The sequence below is a fragment of the Balaenoptera acutorostrata genome, chromosome 3, assembly GCF_949987535.1.
Source record: "Balaenoptera acutorostrata chromosome 3, mBalAcu1.1, whole genome shotgun sequence".
In the NCBI taxonomy this organism is placed as follows: domain Eukaryota; kingdom Metazoa; phylum Chordata; class Mammalia; order Artiodactyla; family Balaenopteridae; genus Balaenoptera; species Balaenoptera acutorostrata.
Genome location: NC_080066.1, coordinates 19,210,884 through 19,238,811, shown reverse-complemented (window position 1 = coordinate 19,238,811; position 27,928 = coordinate 19,210,884). Strand labels below are relative to the sequence as shown.

General features: G+C 36.0%; 1 protein-coding gene across 3 annotated transcripts; it reads left to right on the top strand.

Annotated features, from left to right (window-relative positions):
- Positions 1-33: 33 nt before the first annotated feature.
- On the top strand, positions 34-27,925 carry LOC103008774 (protein adenylyltransferase SelO-like). Of its 3 annotated transcripts, XM_028162893.2 has the most exons (19): positions 34-540; positions 3,845-3,963; positions 4,583-4,711; positions 5,960-6,024; positions 6,108-6,164; positions 6,258-6,356; positions 6,547-6,614; positions 9,101-9,188; positions 11,439-11,508; positions 12,267-12,339; positions 13,808-13,891; positions 14,690-14,819; positions 17,994-18,038; positions 18,151-18,232; positions 18,334-18,426; positions 20,337-20,416; positions 21,566-21,609; positions 24,737-24,816; positions 27,645-27,925. In XM_028162893.2, exons 1-19 carry the CDS (start codon positions 201-203, stop codon positions 27,765-27,767), a joined length of 1,869 nt encoding a protein of 622 aa, XP_028018694.2. In that variant the 5' UTR covers positions 34-200; the 3' UTR covers positions 27,768-27,925. The 3 variants fall into 3 exon arrangements, with proteins under 3 accessions (XP_028018694.2, XP_028018695.2, XP_057400437.1); XM_028162894.2 differs by lacking the exon at positions 18,334-18,426; XM_057544454.1 differs by lacking the exon at positions 3,845-3,963 and having other exon boundaries at positions 417-540.
- Positions 27,926-27,928: the final 3 nt, after the last annotated feature.

The following is a 27,928-nucleotide window of genomic DNA, read 5'->3' as shown; positions in this document are numbered from 1 at the left end:
TCGTTCCTCCCGAGGGCGCTTCCCGGCCGGGAAGGGGAGGAGCGGCCGCAGAGGGCTGAACGGCGGTGGGGTGGCTGGATTCCCTCGTAACCCCGCCCGCCCGCCGGCCGCTGGCTCGGGAGAAACCAGCGTGATCTTCCTCCTGGGGAGCGGCCTCCCCCGACCCCGCCCAGCCGGTGCCTCCAGCAGTCTCCGCAAAAATGCACCCCTGGCCGACCAGCTGTCATCTAGAAATGCCACAGGGCGCCCGACGAACAATCACGAACTTTCCTTCTGCGTATTTAGGCAGAAGTAGGACGCGAAGCATCGGGTTCCCGTTTTGCTGCCTAATCCGGAGGCTCCAGTTTCCGCGGCTGCTTCTCTTGGGTGTTACCTGCCACGCCGTCGTCTGCTCCTTATGGCGACCTGGCCTTGAAGGAAGTGCCAGCCTTTTGCATCTTCACAGTAACAAGTCAAACCCCGAGCAGGGCTATTGTGAAAGAGAAGTTAGATTAGCCTCGTCTCTCGACTTTTGGACGCTCTCCTCTGAAAACCTTATAGGTATATTGTGGCCTAGTTTGGCAATCTTGCTCACATCTGGATATGTGAGTCCCGCTCGTGGGTGTACTGAGCTGTGCGAAGTTGTTTAATATGTGGTAATGTTGAACCTACTTGTAACCAGCCCAGGGAATACTGGAGAATGGACAGGATTAATGCCCGATAAGGGTTAGAAAGACCTTTCCTTAATTCTGTGGCCAGATCTACTCTTCTCATGGTAGTGAGAGGGTGTCTTTATAACAGAAGTCGTGATATAATTAATCATTCAGTACATGCGTATAAACGCACAAAGCCTATCAGAGAAAGTGTAAGCATTGGGGATTCAGAAATAGAAGAAACTTAACTCTGTCCTCAAAAAATTCACTCTTATGAGAAAATAGACCAGCAAACAGGCAACCGTGATTCTCTGATGTTTTTTCTTGTTTTTCTGACTCATGCATTTTGCATTAAAGAATGCAAGTACCCGTATAGCTGAGCACATTTTTACATTTATCTTCAAAATTTTTTAACTGAATAAAAGCATATAATAAAGAAGTTTTAAAAAATGTCAGTTTTATTGAGGTTTTTTTCCCCCAATTTTGAAGAATATTATATAAAAGATGTCAGGTGCTTTACAAATTAAGGTTGTTAATATGCACCTGTGGCTTATCTTGATCTAGGTTTATTTATTAAGAAATATCCACAGGTGGAGTTGGCCAAAATAGAGTGTTGCAGTAAACACTTGTACTTGCAACAATCCTGTGACTTAGAATATTTTCATTTGCCCTTTTTTTTATAGGTAGAGAAACAGATATAGAGGAATTAAGTGTCTTGCCCAAGCTCACATAGTTGGTAGGTAGAGCACTACACAATTCTTTTATGCCATTTTCATTTAGAAATTGTTTACCCAGATTAAAACAATAACCTGGCTCTTAAAAAGATGTAATTTGGCAAGGCTAAGTAGGGAAGGCAGATAAAATTTGTGAAGGCCTCCACCATTATAGTATAGCTGAACTTCCCATGAACAATAACCCACCAACAGGACATGCAGAATACAAAGTAGTTCCTTTGACCCAATTAGGCCAAGCATGAGTCTAGAAAGTTAAAACATTGTCTAAGCTGTGCAAGTAATTGCCAACAGACTCATCTTGTGCACAGTCTAGAAATGGCTGGGCCTTTTAGATTGCACTTATAAAAATGAAACAACTGGTAACACTGATAAAAATGGAATAAGTGTACAGTTGAAACATTTTCAAAGTTATTTTAATATTGGAGAATTGGCTACACTCGAAGACATTTTATTTCCATAATGATGATACTGTTGGAAACATTAGGTAGGACCAGGTTTTACAGCCAAGGAGAGATTATATACAAAATATAACCATATATTGTTTCCTAGTACTGCATAGAAACATCTCATCCTGATGTTATTAGATAACTGCGAAATGAATTATCAATGTAACTCTGGTAAGAACATTTATTGAGAGAAGAGTTGCACTGAAAGGTTAGCAATTTTTGTGCATTTCATATTCTTAGACCAAACTGAATTCTGAAGAATTGAAATAATACCCTTATTTCTATTACCGATTTCTCTGAAATGTTAAGATAAAGGGTTAACATGCATTTGGAATTTTCTCTGGGGTCTTAGTCTATGACTGATTAGTTCGCTAAATGTAACAAGGGTGAGGATTGGGTACCTCTGAAGCAATTAGTCTTTTTTTGTTCCATGGCCAGTGATCACAGGTGTTAGCTGATCAGCTACCTTGCCAAAATGTGAGTCAGTCAGTACAAAAAAATAAGTATTAGTGAAACATTATATACTGCCCATGCTCTACTAGAGCATCATAAAAGATAATGCATTAATTATATAATTTAGTCTATTCCCACACAGAGGCTCTCCTAAAAGAGAAGAAAATACACTATTGGATCATCTACTCCTAATCATAGTCAGGTTTTCTTGATGGATACTAAAATCTGTTTTTTGGTTGACTACCCATTTGTTCCCCCATGATGCTGCCTTATTCACCCTGTACTTAAGGGAAAGTGTAAGGAGCTAAATCTGACCCACATTTGCCTGTTTTTTACTCATATGGAGAAGATATAAGAATTCTCTTGTTTCTATTATTATAACTGACATTTAGTTCACCTAGGCTTGGGTGGAATAAATAGGAGTTATTCCAAACAATTGAACAAATTGACCTGATGCCACCTTTCTCCACTGATTCAAAATATTGTTTTCATTATATAGGGAATTCTTACATTACTTTGGACTGTTTCTGTGCTTTTTATGGAGTCCCATTGATTTTTGCATCTATTTTGGGGATAGCAATATTTTTAGTTATTTTTACAATTTTTAAAATGATAAGGAAGCTCCCATTTCTGTTATTAAAAAAAGTATTTTCTCAGATTTACACTTTGTTTCTTCAAAAAAAAATCCTACTACGATTTTTGATTGGATTTCCATTATGTTTAGTAAATAATTTGGTGACAGTGACATCCTGATAATATCTCTATCCAGAAACATAGGTTTTTGTGTCCCTTGTTTTAGTAATACACCTATCCTCTTCTATTTTTTGTTTTAATTTGTTTGGATTAGGAAAACATTAAGATTTTAAGAATTATACTTAAAAGTAAACATTTTCTGAGTATCTAAAGCATGCCCAAAACTCTTTTTTTTTCTCTACAGCTTTTTAAATAAAGTACATGGGCTTTAGTGCATGGACTTCATGAAATATAGTTTATCTCTTTAGAGGCAATTTTTAGAATTCTAGCCCTGTAAACAGGCATGTATCAAATGTTTTGAAGTTTCTGATGGGATTGGAAGCAGTTTTGTACATTTAGTAAAACATCTGTTGCCTGGTTTAGAGTTATTTATGTATATATCTGTTTCCTTCAATTAATTATGATTTTCCTGAAGGGCAGAAAGAATGTGATTAAGTGCCAAATATTTTTTGGTTGGATCTACTGGATTGGCCAGTACTGTAATTCTGATACTGTAATGCAGCTCACCTCATTTTATTCATATATTCTTATTTATAAATACATTGCACATGCTATTGGTCTCCCATAAGTGAAAATCTTTGAAGACAGGGTATGTGTCTTGTTTTAAACATTTTTCATCTCCCATCTTCTTGGACAGTTTAATATACTGTAATATATGAATATTGAATAGATATGGTTGAAAATAAGTCTTTAAATAACAAAATATGAACAAAATAGTAGTTTAAGTTGATTTTCTTAAAGAACTGTAGGCTTTCTAAGGACTATTAATGCTGTAGGTGCAACAAATGAGAACATTAAGAAGGGTTGTTTTTTTTTTTTTTATCAGCTGTGTTGCCAATTGATCCTGTTAAAGAAAATTATGTGCGTAAAGTGAAAAACTGTGTTTTTTCAATTGCCTTCCCCACTCCTTTCAAATCAAGAGTACATCTTGTAGCAGTTTCAAAGGTTAGGCTTTACTTTTTCACAACGCTTAACTCACTATAACTTTTGTCTAAAAAACTAGTATTATTTTTTTCAGAGTTAAATTGTTAATCTATTGATAAATGATTATCTTTGTGTTTAAAATTTATAACTTGGAGAATGTCATTCTTAGAAGTCACTTTTTGATACTTATTCCTGGAGCCTAGTACTCAGTCTCATTTTAAAGTTATCTTACAAGAAAACACACTTTTGTGGAAAAAAGAGGTAAATGAGTTAAATTCTTAGAAAGGGACTCCAATAACAAATTCTAAATTATTCTCTCATGATATAGATGAATTTGGGATAACAATAGGACATTTACTTTTTTCTAGTTCCTTTAAAGAATATGTACTAGGAAGAATATTATTTTACTATACATAATAAGAAAGCCATAAAAATTTTAGAACTATCTAATAGACCTAATTTTCCCAAGTAGCATAAATAATCCTAGAAAGTATGGTATATCTCTTCTGAGAAAATATTAATGTAATTTTGGAAGAAGTTTATTCTTTTAATTTTCTTTTTTTCCATAAAAGTTTATTTTCTCAAAAACTATTAAAGGATTACTTAAGTTTCTAAGAAGATTTTTCTTTTCCTGCCTCAGCAAGTGCTAGAAGATATTTTGGACCTTGATTTATCTGTCTCAGAAACAGATGATTTTATCCAGCTTGTAAGTGGCGAAAAGATAGTACTTGGATCCATTCCATTGGCTCACAGATATGAGGGCCACCAGGTAAGAGTAGCACCAATATCACTTCCTTATGCAAATATAAACAGCTGGCAGAAATGCTATCCTATTGAAGAAGTTATTTTGCATTAATTTCTAATATTAGTGTATTGAGACTTCAAGAAGATGCTTCTAGAAGAATATGTCATATATAGATTAGCTGATGTGATTTCTTGTGATAAAGCTAGGGCGTAAGTTTCTCTAATGGAATTGAGAAAACTGGGGCAGCACAATATAACATTTCTGTGAATTATTGCTAGAGAACTCATTCAGTGGAGTTTTGGCAAGAGATTTAGGCAAAGTCAGGCAGCACAATGAGTCAATATAAAAGCCTCAGGACAAATAGAGTATAATTTTGCCAGGATAGCTGTAGAACATTTTTAGAACTGCTAGAAATTAAGTCAGGATTAATTGGGGATGTTATACATGCTGAAGCAATTAAGAAGGCACCTTCCAGAAATACAGCAAGATGTTGAAGCAAGTTCAATATGTGGAATCTGATTTTAAAAAAAGGAGAGGAAACACAGAACCAATTGTTGAAATTGCTGTGACTTTCTTGTGAGTTAAAGATCAATTGATTAATTTAAGAGAATAGAGTGATGTTTAACTTAGCAAGTAATTGTTGGCAATAATAATAATTACCATCTTTTGAGCACTTGGGTGTGTTGGACACAGTGCAAGGCATTTTGCATATGTTAACATTCATTCTTACAACAATCTGGCAAGGGTTTTCCCATTTTACAGAAGTGAAAGGTCAGTCTCAGTGAGATTAAGTAACTCAAATTTCCACAGCGAGTAAGTGGCACAGCTGGGAGCTGAACAACCACAAACAAATTTTAACAGAAAAGTTTGGAAACAGTTAATCATGTACATTCAAAAGCAATTTTTTCAGGTACAGTACGCTCCTGATTTTATATTGTATACGTATAGTATAGGCAAATTTTCTACTAATAAATCATTCCTAGTTCCTATTCTGGAATTAAATAGATCAGTTCTCAGTATTCTACACCTAACAAGCTTGAGCTCAGCTATAAGATGATAAAGAAATTAATTATATGTCTTAAATTTATGTTTTTTAAATGAATTTCAGTTACACCTTATGGATTGAATTTTATTTTCACCTTTATTCAGGTTGTTGATTGTTATAATCTTAAAAATGCACTATTCCATTTTCAATTTTGACAAAGTAACTTTGATTATAAATTACAATAAAAGCTTTAAAGGTTAATAAACATGAATAATTTTCCCTTTTAGTTTGGGATATGGGCAGATCAGCTCGGGGATGGAAGAGCCCATCTTATTGGAATTTACATGAACAGGTACTACATGTTTTCTTGTATAATAGCTTTTCTGCTAAATATTAACACAAATCTGCTAATATTTAGGTGTTTTTTTTTTAAAGGCAGGGTGAAAAGTGGGAGCTCCAATTAAAAGGCTCAGGAAAGACCCCATACTCCCGGTACTTCTTTTTTTTTTTTTTTTTAGTCATCTAAGTAAAAATTGATGTTATCTTAATTATAACTGAAAATCTTTTTTATCATATTACCCATAGAAATGGCGACGGCAGAGCTGTGCTTCGTTCCTCCGTGAGAGAATTTTTGTGTAGTGAGGCCATGCACTATCTCAGAATTCCCACTAGCAGAGCTGCAAGGTAATTCCTCTTCCCTTGAAGCTAACTTTCAGGACTGCATCATGTTATCTCCAGAAATGTGTCAATCAAGTGAGCAGATAAACCCCCAATAGCATGATTTCTCATCGTTTCTTATAGTTTTAGTTACTTCTTGATAGCTTGCTAGCAGTTAAAGTACAATATAACTTTGTTTGATTCTCTTACCTTTCAGTCTGGTTGTAAGTGATGATGCAGTATGGAGAGATCAGTTCTACAATGGAAACGCTGTGAAAGAACGAGGTAATAACAGTTCTTAGAACATTTACATAAAATTAGACTAAGTTCTTCAGGAACAACAGAAAATTGGGCATCTTTGCAGTCTTCTTAAAACATGACCTGTGGATCTTCATGATGTAATTTCAGTGTTATGATATTATAATAGAATATCCTTTCCCACACCCTTACATCACTAATCCATCCTTTTCTAACAACAAACTTCTGGGAAGTTAACCTGGGAAGTTTATGAACAGCCAGCAAAACATTATAAAGCCAGTGCATGAACATTCATATACTTCCTTCCCAGGAGACCCCCTCAGACCTTACCTCAGATCCTGATTGCTCTTACTTCATGTTTCCTTCCAATAAGTTTGGTTAACTTTTCCTTCAGCTTTTAGTAGGTCAGAAATAAATTAGAAAGGGGATGAGAAAGTGCCATAGAGCAGTGAAAAAGGAAGAGCGAGAGAAACTTGACTCTGAATCTCTGGAGAGGCAGGAGACCTGAAAGTCAATAATAAACATATTTAACTACTCAAAATGCAGAGCTATTGAGAACCGCTGACAGCCCTACATGCTTTATTGGGCCCCTTGGACATCACTGTGTTACGGGCTGCGTTTTTACTGATGTTTATAGCGATTCACCAAGAGAACATTTTATGTTCTTCATACTTTGGGAAAAATATGTTTTGATAAGGTTTTCGTAATAATCCCCCTAGAGTATTCATGTTTAAAGGAATTAAAGGTTATTTATCTTTAAGGCATCTCTCTCTCTCCTCTTTAATATTATCTGGATAAAATGCATACTATTACTGCACATGGGGCTTTAACAGCTATTTAGGTCTTTTTGTTTATGGTGATTGGAAATGAGATTCCAATCACAAGACTGTTAATATGATGGGCACAACACTACTTTTATGTCTATGACGTATATATTGTTAATCTGAATTTGTTTTTGGCCACGCCTCACAGCTTGTGGGTTCAATCCCGACCAGGACCTGGTCGGGATTGAACCCAGACCCTCAGCAGTGAAAGGGCAGAGTCCTAACCACTGGACTACCAGGGAATTCCCTGTTAATCTGAATTTTGAATTAGATGGTTCAGAAACCAAACTTAACGGTTTCAAATTATCTCAAGTATTTCTCCTTTTTAGGCCATTCACAGAATTTCCACATCTAAGTCATATACAGATATTTTGATTGTGCTTTTCCCTAATAGTTGCCCAGCAGCCACTGTAGGAAAAGAGCTGGACAGGCAAAAAGAATATGTGAAACCTCTAACTGGCTCTGTGGGAATTGATTTGTGACTTTGGACAGGTCACATTTTTCCCCGTTTCTCCAACTAAAATGAGGGGTTAGATGAGATGACACCGTCTATGTCTTTCAGGATTGACATTCAGTGATTCAATGGCTATTCATAAAGTAAACATTCAGAATCATCTATTGAGCTCTTATATTTTTTTCTAAGTGAGTATATTTTTATTGCTAAAAAAAAAAAACACATGAAAATAAATGTTCAGATTACTAGCGTGAATGAGTCCTGACTATATGGATAACTTAGTCAACCCAGAAAATACTAATTAGCCCTTTTCTGTGCATACCACTGGACTCATCTCGGGGGGTCCAGGAGTAATAAGTATATACCGTGGTCTTAAGAAACTCAGTCTTCATAGACACTAAACACATGGAGCAAATGAATAATAATCTGAGGTTAGGAAAAGGGCAATCCAGTTAGCTTTATGGAGGAAGTGGGAATTGACCTTGAGCACAAGATTAGAAAGTTGGCAAGGATTTCAGTATGGGGAGAAGAGGGGGTGAGGCAGGGAGAAGTGCACAAAGGCCCAGAGGTAGCAGCGAGTATGGTGTTTCATTGAAGGACAGCACCAGCAGAGCAGCAGCTTTGTCATCTGGGATAGACCGCACCTTGACATGGAAACACATGTCAGTACAGCATTCCTTATAAGAAAAAAGCATGAATTCATTTACTAATTGTATTACTAATGTCTACGATCAGAATGGAAGGCGGAAATAGAAGGCTACAAACACAAACACAAAATGCAGAGATTCACTGTGTTTCTTCAGCATATTCATAAGTTAGAACATATGCAAATTTTTAAAATTGAAGTTAATTTCCAATTAGTTACACAAATGGAAGTCATGTACAGGGACTGTGCCGTAGAAATATTCCACTGATTCTATATTTCAGGGTGAGGTACAGGGAAAAGGTCACAACTGCGGAGACAGTGGGAGCCTAACAGTTTAACCAAGTAGCATTTCACTCGGTTGGGGCCTCAGTATTTCTGAAGGTGTTGTGGTTCCTCACATTCTAACTGATTCAGGCGTAAAGAAAGACAGAAAAATCCTTGACCCTTTCTAGGATGTAAATTAATTGTTTTTCTGATAAATCCACTATATTCTTTTTTATTAAAGTAATTTCATTTTAAAGAAAAGCATATTATGCTGTGTTTGCATAGTTTAAAATAGTTCATGCTAAAATAAATGTTTCTTTTTCAGGTGCAGTAGTGCTGCGTGTTGCAAAATCATGGTTTAGAATTGGATCGTTAGAAATTTTGGCTCATTATGGTGAATTGGATTTACTAAGGTTAGAAAACCATTTTATTCAGTGGTAGAAGACAATTGAAAGAAATTCTTATTTATGTGCTGTGAAGTTACAATATTTTTGGTTTTCTTGTAAGTAAAACCCAAACTTTCAATTAATAGATATTTTCAACACTTGCTGTGTGCCTAACATCGTGTGGGTTTCTATGAGGCTGAAGAAGAAGGGTTTAGACCCAGTAGACCCTTTTCTCAAGGAATGCTTTTATCTAGTGTGCAACCCAGTTGGAACTGAGGGCCTCTGTGCTACCCAGACACCTGGGTGGAAGTGACTCAAATTCCCCAATTCTGCAATTCCCTTCCAAGTTCTGGGTTTCCCAGGATGCGTCCTCTGTCTCATATGTCTTCTTTCCTGGACTCTGGTTTTGACATGTGTGTGATGCCTGTTTCATACTGGGTTGACCCAGACATGAAGCTCAGTCCCTTCAACAGGATAAAAGCAAACAAAGAACAGACTGAAATTGCACAAAGCATTTAAGAACAAATCTTACTGAAGATTTCTTCAGGGAAGACAGATGAATGGTTCCTTCAAAAGAGCAAAAGCTCTTCCCCTTGTGTCATGCAGTATAGCTTCCACCAAACTGATGCCTTGGTGCCTGTGGAATCTGCACTCACAAAATTCGTCTTCCTCAAGCCAACTTAGCAGGATGTTTCTTCAAACAAAAACATTTACTCCGGACTTCCCTGGTGGCGCAGTGGTTAAGAATCCGCCAGCCAATGCAGGGGACACGGGTTTGAGCCCTGGTCTGGGAAGATCCCACATGCCACAGAGCAACTAAGCCCGTGTGCCACAACTACTGAGCCTGTGCTCTAGAGCCTGCGAGTCACAACTACTGAGCCCGTGTGCCACAACTACTGAGGCCCACGTGCCTAGAGCCCATGCTCCGCAACAAGAAAAGCCACCGCAGTGAGAAGCGTGCACACCACAACAAAGAGCAGCCCCCGCTCACCACAACTAGAGAAAACCGGCGCTCAGCAACAAAGTCCCAATGCAGCCAAAAATAAATAAATAAACGAATTTAAAAAAAAATTTACTCCTTTAAGAGGAATTGTTTCCATTTGTTAAGAGCATACAGTTCTAAAAAGCCATTAGAATATATAAGAAAAAAATTCTCTTAGACAAACCAGAATCATTTGGAATATGAATCCTACACTGTAGGTATCAGCTTAGTAAATCCAGATACCTGGTCCACGGAGAGAATGGGGAAACGGAAGTGAACGCGCAGAGCAGAGAAATCATCACCATCGTCATGACCATTCTCTGAGTCTTTTTAGCAAATGTTTACTGAACTCAGGGTCATCCCAGCTTGTTGAGAGAGAGGTCTCCTCTCACTGGGCATTTTCACTTCTCATTTGTTTTTCTGGGTCACTTCTGCTCAGATTCACTATGTCACTGAAATTGTTCTATCTGGTGGTCATAGTTCAGTTATATTTCACTTATCTCTATGACATTTGATGTATATTGATGAGCACTTTATCCTTAAAATGACTGGACTGGCTAACGTAACTATTCCTTTTTGTTTCCCAAGTACCTGAAACAATTCTCTAATCCACTCTAAACAAACTCACTCCTATTGGACTTTAATAATTCCCAAGTCATATCTACAACCCCCAGTTATTTTCAGGATTCTGTCTCATCCAATTCAATAAACACTAGTATCAATAGTTACTCACTAGAGTAGTCAGTTAAAACAGGGAATTAAACATAGGATACATATACAGCTTAAATATTTTTAACTTCAAACCTTGGCCAATTTATTTGACACCTTATTTGTGAAACCTTACATGACTTTCCACACATAAATAATCATTCCCTGCTCTGTTATCTTTATACTTATTCTATATTTCTATTATTGCATGTATTATATGGTAATGTCATTATTTCTTCAGATGTTCTTCTTCCCTAATAGACTGTGTGCTCTTTAATGTCTGGGTTTGGGTCTTGTCATTCTTTTTCCTAGCACTTGGAGGTTCTCAATGGATGTTTATTGAACTAATCTGAATTTGTAACATAATAAGATGGCATCTAATATGATCTTAGAAACATATTTCCAGTTGTGATTGGTATTGAGGAAATATTTCTCTATGGCTATTTTGGGAGTAAAATCTTATTTTACTTTTTAAAATTATAAGCATGCATCTAATGAATTCATGAATGTCAGGAGTGGATTGAGATGATTGGATACTCAATACTGTATTCTGAGGAACACTGATGCTATCTCCCCTTTATCTCTAGGATGTTGTTAGACTTCATCATACAGGAACACTTCCCCTCAGTAGATGTCAAGGAACCTAACAGATATTTGGTAAGTTTTTTAAAAGAAAAGACAATACTCTGTTTTCTATCATTGGCCGGCCACCATTAGTGGTTACAACTTAGCACTTAAAAAACTAAAGTTAAAAAAGGAAATGTAGAGCATTTTGAACATTTTGTTAAAGAAAGAGACAATGAACCACCTCGTAAACAAGACATAGATAAGGAAGTTGTTCTGTTTGAAAAGTATCTAGAAAAAGAGAACAGGTGCGACTACATCCTGACTATATACATTATTTTTTGAGCAGCATTTGTAACTTGGTCACATACATTGTTTTCTCACATGTTGGATATACAGGTATTTATATAGTAGTAGTTCTAAAATAAATACATACATAATAGGCAAATGTGATTTTCCATTCCTGTGGAAAGTTTTTGATCTTCATTAACTTTTTCTTTCTTTTAACAGCCACAGAGAAGGAAATTCCATTATTTTTCTTGGTGACTCATTTCAAAATTTAATAACGCATTTTGCTTACATTTAACTCCCTGTGCTGAATTCTAATGTTTTTCCTTTTCTTATTGTACATGAAGAAAACCTGGTCATAATACTATGCCTGAGCCTTATATATATTATTTCTGGATCAGTAACTCTATGTTCTTCCATTGTTTTCTTACATGTACTACTTTCCATCTCTTTAGTCATCTTTTGGCCCACCTTTGAGAACACCTTTCCATGTTGGAAATCGGAAGATCCTAAAAGAACATATGTTACTGAAAAATCTGAAAATTTTCTAAATTTTGTTTTAGGATTTTTTTTCTACTGTGGTGTCTGAGACGGCACAGCTTATTGCCTTGTGGATGTCTGTTGGTTTTGCTCATGGTAAGTTATCTACTGACATTTCATGCTTCTGATGAGAAAGTAGAATTAATTTGTTGAAGCAGAAGACTTCTTTTTTGTGTATTTCAAAATATTCCTGCCAATGAGCAGGAATAACATTTATAATATATGAATTTATTTTTAGCAAGAGAAAAACAATTTTCTCATGTTTAAAATGATTTTGAACGGAACAGATACACAAAATAGAATAAGCATCCTCGACTTGTTGATGTTGTTACCTGTAAAGCTTTTTAACCTCGTGAGTATATATTATATTAGATCTTTTAAAAGCTTTTTAAAAAACCATTAGTCATAAAAGCACTACATGCTTATGGTAAAGAATTTAAAATATACAGAAGTGCATGTGAGTTCTGTTCTCCAGGATAATCATTATTAACCATTTTATCTCCATTCTTCTAGACTTTTTTTCGATGGTATTCATATATCCCCTACAAAAACAGTAGGGCTGGCTTGTGTGTGTCTGAAGCCATTCACTGTGTGGGGTTACATTGGAAGGAATATCGCCTGAACTAAGAATAACTGTCTTAAAATAAAAGCAAGTCACATATGTACTAAGGTCTCTAGGTAAATGCCAAAGGGGGATCCCACATTGTAAAACTTCTTGAAATTTGCTTTAATTACATCCTCTCTGGGTCTCAACTGGGGCGGGTGGGGTGGTGAGCAGGGAGGTGTGTCAGAGGTTTTGCTATTATGAACTGTGCTGCAGTGACCACCATGCAGTTACATCTTTAGATTCTCGAAGGTGAGTTTCTGAGGATAAACTCCTGAGAGTGGACGGGCTGGATTCGAGTCTGTATATACACTGAACATTTTGATAAGCAGGGTCATCCTGCTCTAAAAAAGGTTGGAACTGTCTGCACTGGACACTGTTGCCTCCATGCCCAGCTATCCTATATTGGGCTGGTGTATGCATTCCCTGCCTCTCTCCTGCCTCACACTCCGCCCCCATCCATGACCCGCTCCCCCACCTAGGAGGTCACACTCCCTCCCCACACTGCTGGTGGTCTGCAGCTAAGGACTGTTACGGGGTACATATCCATATTTTTACCTTTTCCCCCTCTCACAACCTTTGAAAATTAATTAATGTTGTTTCTTTAGTAGTCTCAATTCCATTCCAAATAACATATATTTTAAAATAAATGCTAGAAATTCAGGATAAATGAGAGGAGCTTTCATTTCTTGGGCCTTTTGTTCCTGTAGTATTTGACATCTTTGGTTGTGGAGGAAGTATACAACGAAAGGCTAAATTTAATTTTAAAATACAGTTTTAATATATATTAAGCTATTTGACTTCACCAGTTAAACTTTCAATTGATAATTTAATTTTGTTTCATTTCTAAAACAAATGCATTTTCATGACCTTTCCTATTCTGTATAAATTTTATACAGTTAAAAATGCTTTATTATTTTGTTGTCATGTTTTTGGCATCTTTGGTTGTTGTTGTTTTAGGTGTTTGTAATACTGATAACTTCAGTTTGTTATCCATTACAATTGACTATGGTCCATTTGGTTTTATGGAGGCCTATAATCCAGGTATGTATGATTTATATGTATATTCCTTATTTCACTAAGAAAATTATCACTGGTTTATTTTAGATAAACCATTATAGCTAACTCAGTAGTGTGGTGGTAGAAAGAATTGGGTTCATTCATAAAACAGTCATTTTATGTGCTACTCAATCTTCCAGGTGCCACAGGGATACAGTATTGAGTCCTTTGCAGTCTCTGCCCTCAAAAAATGACATATTAGAGAAGATGACATGACGGGAGGAAGGGAATGTGTTGTCAGACAGACATGGGTCTGAGTTCTGGCATCTGATCCTTAATCTGTGCCCTTGGATGAGTAACTTAACCTCCCACTCTACTAATCTGTAAAAGGATCAGAGCAGGCTTTGTGGGCGACATGCTATCAAGTTGGAGTTTGAAGTACATGTGTGATAACCTGGAAATTCTTGTAGGTTAGAAATGTATTCCTCTATTAGGCAAATATTCATATTTTTAAAGATTTTCATGTGCATGGGTATTAAGTATTTACATTACTTTGAAGTTAAACGTTTAATGTCAGAAAGATTTTTATCTAATATATATAAATTTATTAAGTTTAAATATAAACTTAAAAATGAAGAAAGAGGGACTTCCCTGCCAGTCCAGTGGTTAAAACTCTGTGCTTCCACTGCAAGGGGCATGGGTTTACTCCCTGGTGGGGGAACTAAGATCCCGTATGCCACGTGGCATGGCCAAATAAATAAATAAATAACTTTTTTAAAAATGAAGAAACTATCTATTATAATTATCCCCACTGTAAAGCAATAGTATTTTTGCTCTAAACAGATTTTGTACCAAACACATCTGATGATGAAAGAAGATATAAAATAGGAAATCAGGCTAATATTGGAATGTTTAATTTAAACAAGTTGTTACAAGCTCTAAACCCATTACTGGATCCTAGGCAAAAGCAACTGTGAGTAAATCCTAAATCTACTAATTAAATCTGTGTGAAAATATATTTGTATAATGATCATTTTTTGAAAAGCAAGAAACAACATTTTAAAAACCATACTATTTAATCTCTAATAACAAAGGCTTTCAAACTATATATATGTGTGTATATCTATTTTTTGGGGGGGGTACCATTTTGGCTTTTTTCCATAGTTATCAGGATAAAGTGTTTTCCTATTTATTGCTTTTTAGGTGCTGTGAAATCATGGTTTATTTCTTCTTTGATCCAAGGGTTATTTATCACTGTGTTTCTGAATTTCTAAGTAGTTGGGCTTATTTTGTCCATATTTTTATGACCAAAGAACGTGTTTGGTAAAATCTAGTCAAAATGTGTTACAGTTTCTTTATGGTCCAACATAATAAATTTTTGTACATATTTCATGATCATATAAAAAATGTGCACAAACATTTTAATATATCAAATTGGGTGTACTGAGTACATTATTCAAGTCTTCTATAATTCTGTTTATTTTTTATCTATTAGATAAGTTTGATTCATAAGAGAATTGTATTAAAATCTCCCACTTTAATTGTATTTTTAGCAAGCAATTTTTTCTAATTGTTTTGAATTTCTGCAATATGCCGTTATTGGTACATACTGATTTTTTTTCTTATATTTCCTTCAGAAAATGTGCCTTTTGTCCTAATACAGTGACCCCCTTTATCCTGATTAATACTTTAACTCTCAATTTCAACTTATCTGATATTAATATTCATGCTTGCTTTTGTTGTATTTGCCTTGGATCTCACTTTTTTTTTATCTTTATCACATTGTTTTAAAGTATGTTTCTTATAAAAGTAAACAAAACATAGCCAGGTTTTAACTCAATGTGATGGTTTCTGATTTAATAGACGTATGTGGGCTTTTCACATCTATTATAGTAATTGATTTATTTTATTCCTTCTGCCTTACATTGTGTTTTATTTTACGTGTTAGTTTCCCCCTATTCTCCTTACCTTTTTATGATTTGAGGAGCTTATCCATTCCTCTCCAACCCCCAACTTTGATTTGGAAACTACTGCATCCCCCATCCCTCACAGTTATCTTGTTTTTCTGCCACTTTTTCTACTGTTATATGAGAACAAGTTTCCAAATATTTTCCCTCACTAAGCTTCTATTTGCCCGTTGTTTTTCCCTCCATCCCAATGAGACCTTTAGAATGCTTTTGTTTTACCTCTAATTACCCAACTGCTACATTTTGCTAAGATAGTTTAATATTTTGAATTTCAGACTGTTAGTAGGTTTTCCCTTGAAGTATCTCTCTTCTATTTTGAGTCTTCGCCCTTAACACTCCACTCCCCTCCCCACATTTCTAGTCATTTTACTGCTTACTAAGATTGTTTTTATTTTATTTTTAAATTCCATCTTGAAGTCTCTGCCTTGATTACTTTCTTAAGTATTTGACTCACATGGGGTATATAGATGATATACTTTCTGAAATCTTACATAACCATTAATATTTTCATTTTACTCTGATTGAGATGTAGGGTATTAGATAAAGTATGGATTCAGTTGCTTATAACAGAAATCCCAAATAATAGTGGCTTGAACAAGAAGGACTTGTATTTTTCTCTCACATAAAAGTATGGTAATTCATGTTGGTAATTCAGGGCTGGTATGGGGACTCAGTTGTCTGAGTCCCAGACTGCTTTTAGCTTTCTATGCCACCATCCATTGTCTGTGGTCCTCATGGTCTGAGATGGGACCATCTATCACATCCATATTCTAGGTAGGAGCATGGAGAAGAAAAGAGGCAAGTCCTCAAAACTGAAGGACACATTTCAGAATTTGTACACATCACTTCCCTTATTTCGCCTTGGCCAGGACTTAATCATATAGCCATATACATGTAGTGGCCTTATACTGTATCAACTTAGCTAAACTGGTCCAAAAATGCCCTTCCCTGTATGGTCACGGGTTAGGGTGGCCACAAGAGAAATTGCCAAGATCTGGAAGTCAGAAGAGAAGCAGCAGTGTTTACACCCAGAGGGCTGGTATAGGGTTGGGCACTACTGCAGCTCACACGCCTTGTCAGGGGCTGGATTTGAGCAGAGGCTTGAAGGATTCACAGGAGCAGCCACAGAGATATGTGGGGGAAGAGGGCTATAGGCAAGGGAATAGCCTGTGCAAAGGCCCTGAGGCGGGAGTGTGTGTGGGTGTTTAAGGAATAGCATGAAGGTCAGGGTAGCTGTAGCAGAATAAGCAAGGGGAAGAGTCGTAGGAGATAAGGTCAGGAAGGTCAGGGGAGTGGAGCTTCAGAGTGTGTTGAGTATCTGTATAATTTAAAATACATTAAGAATGTTAAGAAATAGACAATTTGTTTAAAAATGGGTTTAAGGTTAATAACTAATTTTTAAATTTTTATGAAGTATTTCACTATTTTCATACATTCAGGCAAATAAAATGTTATTGTATTGGGTGAAGTATCTGTAATGCATTATTTTGGGTCTAAGATAATTTTTAAAATACACCAGGGCTTCCCTGGTAGCACAGTGGTTAAGAATCCGCCTGCCAATGCAGGGGACATGGGTTTGAGCCCTGGTCTGGGAAGATCCCACATGCCGTGGAGCAACTAAGCCCGTGTGCCACAAATACTGAGCCTGCGCTCTAGAGCCCGCATGCCACAACTACTGAAGCTCACGCGCCTAGAGCCTGTGCTCCGCAACAGATAAGCCACCGCAATGAAAAGCCTGCGCACTGCAACGTAGAGTAGCCCTGGCTTGTGGCAACTAGAGAAAGCCGGTGTGCAGCAATGAAGACCCAACGCAGCCAAAAATAAATAAGTAAAATAAATACATTTAAAATAAAATAAAATACACCAAAAAAAGCCATTTATATGACTTTTGGTATTATAAAGACATATCAACATTTATCCTATAAGCTAATTGTATATAGTAATATTTCAGGAGTGACCTGATTTGACTTGTACTGTATCCAAATCTTTGAGACAGTACATTTATATTGACAATTTTCTCTAAGATATGATATACAATTAAATCACTAAATCAGAATCAGTAGTATGTAATCGAATGCTGTTTAATGTATGAGAAGGTTCACTTTGTTCATGTAAAATGTAATCCAAGAGTGTTAATATTTAATCAAGGTTTAACGGTACTTTCTTTTCTCCCCCTATAGTGCTGCTCAGATTCTTGAGGGGTATCCCATTCTTTACAATACAAGGTTTGTTGTTTGTTTGTTTTAACACATATTAAAGCATCCTGCTTGGTTTGAGGGCACTTCTTAAAACAGTGAGAAATTTAATAACAAGTCAAATTGACATTTCTCCTTTTAGATTTAGAGAATTGTTCAAAGCCAAATTGGGATTACTTGGAAAAAGCAAGGGTGATGATGATTTAATTGCATTTCTCTTACATGTGAGTTTATCATTTTATCTTTTTTCCCTGATTAACACTTGAATGACTATTCCGTATATTCTTCAAGAATTGAGGTTGCTAAATGTAAGTATTTTCATTAGCTCATGGAAAAGACAGAAGCTGACTTTACAATGACATTTCGGCAGCTCAGTGAGATCACTCAAAGCCAGTTACAGGAGCTCAGCATTCCTCAGGTATTAATTTGTGACTTTTGGCTTTTTTCTTAACTCAGTTTTCTTTAACAGATTTGTTGAGGCATAATTTACATACCCTAAAATTCTACTCATTTTAAGTGTACAAGTCAATGATTTTTAAATGATTTACAGATTTGTGCAGTTATTGCCACAATTCAATTTTAGAACAGTTCCATCACTCTGAAAAGATCCTTTTTGCCCATTTGCAGTCAATCCCTTTTTACCCCTTGCATCCCCAAGCAACTACTAGTCTACTTTCTGTCTCTTTTCCCTTTCTAGACCTCCCCTGTAAATGGAATCATATGATATGTGGTCTTTTGTGTCTGGCTTCTTCACTTAGCATATTTTTGAGGTTCACCCATGTTGTAACCTGTATCAGTGGTTCTTTCCTCTTTATTATTTTTAAGATCTTTTAAGTACGTCTTAAAATATTATTATCTCCTTTTTATTACTTTATTACTCCCTTGTATGGATGGACCACATTTTGTTTATCCAGTTACTAGTTGACAGACATTTGGGTCATTCCCACTTTTTGGCTATTGCGAATAAATACTACTATGAACATTCATGTACCGGTTTTTGTGTGAACATATTTTCATTTCTCTTGGGTAAATACTAGGAGTGGAATTGCTTGATTGTTTAGCAAATTTATGTTTAATTTTTTAAGAAACTGCCAAACTGTTACCAAAATGACTGTTAATTCAGTTTTAAGAAAGGTGTTGCCTTTTTATTTCAATAGTAATCTGCTACATTTATGGAATAATATGGGTATTAACCAGAAGACTCCCACTTACAGATTTTTAGAAACATAGCTCTATTTATAAGGTGTAAGTCTTTTATATTGCAGTCATTGTTTTTATTATTTTTGAGATGAAAATCTAGCCATATTTTTTAAAATTTCAATTTCTTCATTATATTTCATGACTTCTGTGTTAACTAAAAAAAATTATTTATATATAAAAACTATTTATGTATAGTTCTCACAGGTATGTAATAGCCATAAATTACGTTTTTAGCAGTAATTTGAATAAAAGAATGTCTACCTATTCAGCAAGAAATCCAGCAAAATGTTAACCAACCAATAAGCATCTTTGATATAATTTAAAAATTATTAATGAACTATCAGAACTAATTATCATTTAATGTGAGATTTAACATTAACTGAGACAAAGTAATGTTAAAGTGATTTGAACAAGTTCTTGACAGATGTTAATATTTAAATTACTGAGTGTTGGGAAAATTTGAGAGAGATCATTACACTTTTAATCATTTTAATAGTTAATTTCTGTGTCTTCTGAATTTCAAACCTTTTTAACTCCCTAACTCTTAACTAGAGCTAATAGCTTATTTGTGTTCCCTTAGCCTTTATGTATATTTCTATAACACTTCTAAAATGGCATTGACTTATTTGTTTACACACTTTCCTTTTTAAAAGCAGGAATTATGTCTTATTAATTTTTTTATCCTTCCCAACTAACATAGTTCCTAGCACATAGTTGACATTCCATAAATATATGTTAAATGAATTAATAGATAACTAAATAAAACACAGTTGCAAATTAAATTTTTAAAGTAAATTATATATTAAGTGAGTTTTCCCTATTTAAAGGAAGGGTTTTGATGATGTTAGTATTCACATGTAATGCCTATTTATAAGAACTATGTATATTTTTTACTTCTCTTAAATCATGCCATTACATGGATCTCCATGAATTAGAATTTGAGTTGAAAGTTATATAAAGAAAAGGAAAACATTATTCCTTTTTAGTACTACTTCTACTTGAAATAGAGAACCTTAAGAGAAATCTGGACGTTATAAATTATTGTTAAAGTACCTAATTTAAGGGACATGAAGTTAAAATAAAGTGAACAAATATTAATAAGCAGTCTATTACTGTATATTCTTCTAGCAATTTTGGGCACTGAAAATGATCTCAAAGCACAAACTCTTTCCTGCCTGGGTGTCCCAGTACCTTCTGAGACTGAAGAGGTAAGGTAACCTAATCACTTCTTGAGAAAGCATGTAATGTATTACTTTAGCATCGTCAACCCATCAGATTCCTCACTTCCTTTCCATTTTTCAACATTTCCATTTTATTCCCGGGAAGTCTGCTCTGGCTGAGGAGTGTCTGGTAACATCTCACCCACGCAGAGAGCACCTTTCTGTTCACCTCAGCTTTGATAATGCCGTTCCCCTGTGTCCTGAGCCCATGTCTCCCAAGCCTGGAAGCTCTGGAGAGAGAGAGAGCTCCCCAGGCTTTCATCCAGTGTCTATAAATTGTCACATCTTATACAATAGTCAGAAGTTACTTTGCTTCATTAACTGTCACAATGAATCGGCAGCAACAAACATGAAAGAGTAAAGAAACTGCAGGTAGTGGTGGCTGAAGGGAGAGACAGGAAAACCACAGGACGCACAGGAGCAAATAGCCTGTCACAGTTTAATGGCAGCGGAGGGCTATTCATAAAGATGACCCTGAGTAATGAAGAACAAGTTAAATTATTTTCAGAAAACTATGTTTTAATATAAGGAAAGAGAGGTGCCAGGGCTTCCCTGGTGGCGCAGTGGTTGAGAATCTGCCTGCCAATGCAGGGGACACGGGTTCGAGCCCTGGTCTGGGAAGATCCCACATGCCGCGGAGCAACTGGGCCCGTGAGCCACAACTACTGAGCCTGAGCGTCTGGAGCCTCTGCTCCACAACAAGAGAGGCCGCGATAGTGAGAGGCCCGCGCACCGCGATGAAGAGTGGCCCCCACTCGCCGCAACTGGAGAAAGCCCTCACACAGAAACGAAGACCCGACACAGCCAAAAATAAACATAATAAATAATAAATAAAAAAATTAAAAAAAAAAAAAAAAGAGAGGTGCCAGAGAGTTTAGATTTTTTTTTAGACAGAAGTATTTTTTTAATTGGTAAAAATAAAAGTTTTGGTATTATCTAAAATAACTAAATAAGGTAGTATTTTATATATTGTTTAATCAAACAGTATTTTCTGTCTTCCTTTCAGACACTGATTCAATGTGATTTTTAATTTTTTTTTCAATATTTGTCTTGTGAAATAATTCTCACCCTTTTGGAAAAAAGATATGATTTGGGGAGACAGTGATTAATTCTGTTCTCTGTTCTGTTCATTTTTAGTAACATGAATGATTCAGATTCTGAAAGAAGAAAAAGAATGACAAGTAGGTAATCCTTTTGATTTTTTCAGCTTTAAGGATTATTACATAAAAGCAACAGGAAGTAATTACTGAAAGTAATTACTCCCAGTTTTCAAAACCTGGAAAACTGGAAGTAATTACTTGAGGGAACTGGATTTGTTGTTTTAACTACAAAAACTCTAGATGAGTGTATTTTAGTTGAGTTGAAGTGTCATATATGAGCTTTCATATTTCAGATGACTTTTAACTTGATGATGATAGCCCTGCTTTCAATAAGTTTGCATATTGATGTTAAAATAATATGGCCTTAAAAGATGGTGGAGAGACAAGGAAGGTGGTGTGGTTTATGGTGGAAAGAACATGAGTTTTGGAATCTGACAGATGAACCTCATCTTGCCACTTTTTTGCTGTATAATATGAAAGATATTTAACTTTCCAATTTTCAAGGCCCTTAGCTATTATAAAATGGACATATTCTGCAGGGATGTTGTAACGATGAGCAATAATATATGTAAGTTATCTTGTTACGGTGCCTGGGCCATAATACACATCTAGTAAATGGTAGTGCTAAAAATAAATCACCTTTATATACTGCTTTCAGTTTACCATGTGACTTTACACTTGGCTTGGAGAAGAAAAAAAAGGAAGTTAGTCCTTTTTGCAACATGGGTTCTAAGAAGATCAAAGAAGTTAAGACAGAAGTACTCAAGTCCTGGAGTACTCTTGCTTTACTTAGGACTGGTGTGGAGAGCTAGTGTGTGTCATCAGGGCGGCTGATTCATGTTGATGAAATAAGAGTGATGCTAATATTCCATGTTAAGTTAGAGGATGAGACTGCTTCTTGACTCAGGACACTATTGTAGAAATAAAAGCAAGCTGAGTTTTTACAAGGAAGTGAGTAATCAATCTTTGGGGCTCAGCATGGATTTAGCTGCCAGCCACTTATGTTCCATGGATTTAGCTGCCAGCCACTTGTGTTCATTGGTGCAATCATACAGAATTTATAGGCCAGCTCAATACGGACAGTATCAGCAATTAAGAGAAAAAAGAAATTGAGAGAAGAAAATGTCGTGGCTGTCTTTAGGATTTGGATTTGTTTGGTTATGACAGGATGGATGAGATGGTAAGATGAAAGACATTTAGTGAATTCAAGGCTGCAGCTTTGAATTATTTTAGAGAAATAATAAATGCTGAACAGTGTTACTCTCAAGGAAAGGAAAACTTAATTTCCACAATGAGCAATGGGAAAAAGTTCCAGACGAGATAAAAAAAAAAATACAGAATTAGATAACTTCAAAGAATCCTATGAACAGATCTACAATTTTCTGATTTCAGGTAGTTTGTATATATCAACACATAATTTGATCCAAAGTACTTCTGCTTGCAGCTACAAGTCCCAGCATATTTTAACGGTATTTCGTTGCCAGGTTTCTATAAAGTGTTGGTCAAGTTTGTTAAACTTTTAATTGGGTGACTCCACTCACCCTCTGCCTACGTCGACTGCTTCCACAGTTTCCCTTGCATGTCAGTTTCCTTTTCGTTTAAGGATTACATATATTTATTGTGTATATGTGTTTTTATTTTAAAAGAGTTCTGCATGAATTCTTTAAAATTTGGAAGATGCAAACTTGTAGAAAGAATAAAAAGATTCCCATCACTCAACCACAATTGCTATTCACTTTTCGATGCGTTTATTGCACTTCTAGTCTCTCTTTTTCTGTGTGTATTGATTAGGAGAAAATGTAGTAGTAATCATATGGTATAATTTTAGATCCTTCTTTTTTTTCCCTAAAAATAAACATTTCCCCTGACTACTCCATTCTTTATAATGTAACATTTTTAATGACTGCATAATATATCTTTGAAAGGGTATGTAATGTTTCACTTAACCAGTCCCCTATTAATAGGCATTTAAGTTGTTTCTAGTTTTCCTTAATATAAATAATGCTTTTTAATGTTTAAATGTGTTCCCATAGACTATATTCCTAGAGTAGAATTACTGGGTCACAGGGCACTTGTATTTTAGATTATCTGTCATGTCTTGGCAGCTCTTTAAAACCAAGTCAAAGTGGAATTTGTATGTTCCCTCCATTCAAGTAACTCAGAAAAATGTTGTTGAGAATCACAAAACAGTGATTTTTGGAGTCCTCTCGGAATTTCTTTCAGGCCGGTGAGGATAAACATCCCTCCTTTCCACCTAGTTGATAAATTATCTTGGAAAAGTCTCATCTCAAATAAAGACATAATTTCTGGAATGTGCCATTATTATAATACTTTTTTTTTTTAAGATTTAATTTTATTTATTTTTGGCTGTGTTGGTTTTTCGTTGCTGTGCACAGGCTTTCTCTAGTTGTGGCGAGCAGGGGCTACTCTTCGTTACGGTGCGCGGGCTTCTCATTGCGGTGGCTTCTCTTGTTGCAGAGCACAGCTCTAGGCGTGCAGGCTTCCGTAGTTGTGGCACATGGGCTCAGTAGTTGTGGCTCGCGGGCTCTAGAGCACAGGCTCAGTAGTTGTGGCGCACGGGCTTGGTTGCTCCGCGGCATGTGGGATCTTCCCGGACCAGGCATTGAACCCATGTCCTCTGCATTGGCAGGCGGGTTCTCATCCATTGTGCCACCGGGGAAGTCCCTATAATACTTTTTAGTATGAAAAAATGCATGGTTACTATAAAAAATATAAATTTACAAAGAGTTTTGTCTGCATGTAACCTTTCCTATTTGCTCTTGGCAACATCAGCATTAAGCAGTCCTACTGAGTCAGACCTGAATTCTGTGTTTGAAGATGTTAAAAGCAGCAACTTTTTTCCTCCCTTCATTTGGGCTACAGGATGAATCTTCTACTTTCTCCCAGCTTTATAAAATGCTCAGTGAACTGAATATGGTGAAAACCAAATTAATGATGAAACACTGAAAAGAAAAATAAAACATATAATATTGCTCATGATGCGAAAAAAAAGTTTTTCCTGTACCATAAGGTAATAAATACTGTACATTGTTCATAAACAATCAGAATTGACTGATGCTGATCATTCTTCTCATTTGAGCCTTCCGGCAAAGTTCTTAAAGATTATCTCATTTCAGTGGTAATTTCACATGGCCTGTGTCGACTTAGTAATTACTGTTCCATGATGAACTTTTCCCTCTTGTTTAAGATGTTAATCCTAGATACGTGCTGAAGAACTGGATGGCAGAATCCGCAGTGCAAAAAGCAGAAAGGAACGATTTTTCAGAGGTAAGTTGGTTGACTTTTCTGGGCTTATTTTTATTAATTTTAAATGTATCATACTTTGAACACCCTGATTTTGTTTGCAGACATGCTAAACCATACCTTTGCCAGCACCAGCTTCCCAGCTTCTCATTACCTGGTCTCTCTTCTTTTTAAATCAGTGAATCATTTTCTCGTATTCCAAAATTTATTCTTTAATGTGTTTAAAATTTTAAATATTCATTTGATATCATATCTACATTATTTGAACGTCTGAGGGTCTGGTTCTGCTAGTCATTGTTTATGTTTAGGGATTTTGGATTTCAATCTCAGAAATCCAGTGAAGCCTGATTTGAGGGTGCATCTCTCCAGAGGGAATTAGCTTTTGCTTCTACCAGGCCATCTATGGCACTAGCAACCTGGGTCCATGAAATGAAATCTTGACATCCTGACGATGAATGCACTGGATCTACACATATCAGCTTGGATGAATCTCACATATAATGTTTGGCAAAACAAGCAAGTGGCAAAGGAATACATACAATGTGTTACCACCCCAATTTAATTTAAACGTGTAAAATCATGTCTTTAGGGATATATGCATATATAATAAAAGTAACAAAATGAATAAAGATGATACCATCTTTGGACAGTGATTGATTTGCAGTAAGGAGGAAATTCGAGTTAGGGAAGGATAGTCAAGGCTTCAACCATACTGGAAGCATTTTGTTTCTGAAGCTGAGTGGAGGATACACAGGTATTTGTCATATTATTCTGCATACCTTCTTCTATGCCTCAAATATTTCCTAATGAATTGTTTAAAAATGCATTGCACACAGTGTATTTCTTAGGAGAGGAATAGCCCCAGCACTCTTGCTGCCACTCTTTTGTCTTGCACTGGAACAGACATTATTGATGATCGCGGCCCCCTTTCTCTCTCAAATGGGTCACAGCCTTAGGACCCTTCTCATCACAGCATGCTGTGTAGTCACTACCAACTGATCAGAGTGGGCACGACAGAGAAACTGTTCTTGCTGTTTCTAATTTGCAACTTGCATTAACTTTACATTTCAGTAGTTTAATTAGCCTGACAAATCTAGGTTTTCATTTTAGAAAATAAAATATTTTTAAGTGTAATCTTTTTAGGGTATTAAGGAAAAACAAAGAGAAGGAAGCTAACTCAGTATTTATCTTTAGATAAATTAGTCTAAGCTGGGGAAACTAAAGTGTTTAATAAGATGTTATTGTTGCCTTGTTTCAACTTCCTTCCCTCTCTTTTGTTCCCTCCCTGTTTTCTCCCTTCCCTCAAAATTATATTTGAGTAAGGATTCAGTGCCCACCTTGGGTGGGGAGGTGTCTTCCTAGGTCCAAGTAAACGTTCAGATTCATAAGACTATTACAGGCTGCTTTTGGCCCCCCTTGATTCAGAAAGATACAGGACAGAAACACAGCTTACCAGCAGGGCACCATTAGGTTCCTCCTTTGCAGGAGTTCTTGAAGCATCCATGCAGGCAGGGTGGTACAGTGGTAAAGCTCAGGTGCAGGGGGACACGATCCACACGGGGAAGACGCAGGGGCACCCCTGGCTGAAAAGCTGCACGTTCCACAGAAACCAGTATCTCTTGTAACAGCTCCATGGGCGTAGTTTGCAACATCCCCACAAGAGACCTGCCTTATACCGTGAGTCCCTACACTAAAGAAAGTCCAGCGCGTTCTATCAGGTGTTTACAGTTCTCCCAGGCCAAATGCTATTTGTCAGTCATAACCCATGTTGTATGGTGATACAGTGGACATACATATACCACCTTATCAGGTTACCAGGGGAACAGATGCAGAAAGTTAACTAAGGGTTAAATTCTCATGCAGGAAAAGAAAAAGATTTTGTTAAACTTTTAGACCAATAACTCTTTACACATACAACTTGTGTTTACATTCCTGCATCAAACATTTCTTGAGAATTCACCCTCTGTGAGTTGTTGTGGAGAAGTATAAAAATCTATTCAGGGAGCTTTTAAACTAGTAGGTGAGATTAGATAGGTATAATATTTATTATATATACTTTTTAAATTAAGGTATAGTTGAAATATAACATTTTGTTAATTTCAGGTCTACAACATAATGATTTGATATTTGTATATCTTGTGAAATGCTCACAGGTCTACAACATAATGATTTGATATTTGTATATCTTGTGAAATGCTCACCACAATGAGTCTAGTTAACATCTGTCACCATACACAGCTACAATTTTTTTTTTTCTTGTGATCAGGACTTTTGCGATCTATTCTCTTAGCAACTTTCAAATATACATACAGTATTATTAACTGTAGTCACCATGCTGTACATTACATCCCCACGACTTAATTATTTTTATAATTGGATGAAGATATACATTTTGATCCTAGAATTAATTGCTGAAAGAGGTGTGTTTGTTGATCCCTCAGTTTATACTGTGGAACAAAATTGCAAATGAAGCAGTATGAGTTGGAATCCATGCCCTTGATTTGGAAAGAGAGTAAATCATTGACATCCTTTTATTTTTATAAATATTTTAGAAAATTATAATTCTCTTAATGCTGTGAAGGAATTTAGAAATGATCGGGAAATATATGTATTCTTTGTGACGCTGTACATATTCACTCTCCTGTTTTAGCAAAAAACTACTACTTAAGGAACTTTCTCTGGAACAATAGAAATTTTAAGTAACAGCTATAGTTGAAGTTTTAATGAAACATAAAATGTTTAAACATTTTCATGCACATTTAAAATTTACCTTGTCATTTCAGAAATATAGAAAATTAATAAGGGTCCTGAGTAAGATAATCTATATTTATCTACTTTAAATTGTTTACCAGGTCCATCTCCTCCAGCAAGTTCTTCGCCGTCCTTTCCAGAAGCATTCTGCAGCTGAGACAGCAGGCTATTCCTCACCTACCCCTTCCTGGGCCAAAGATCTCAGGGTTAGCTGCTCATCTTAATTTGGGGAAAATCAATTAAGGGATACTTCTATCACCGAACCCAGCATAAGAATAATCTATTTGACAAATTCTTAATGACCACCTACATTTTCTTGACAATCCTGCATTTCATAATAATGGTTATATATAAAAATATTTTTTAACCAAATAAAGTGGACTTA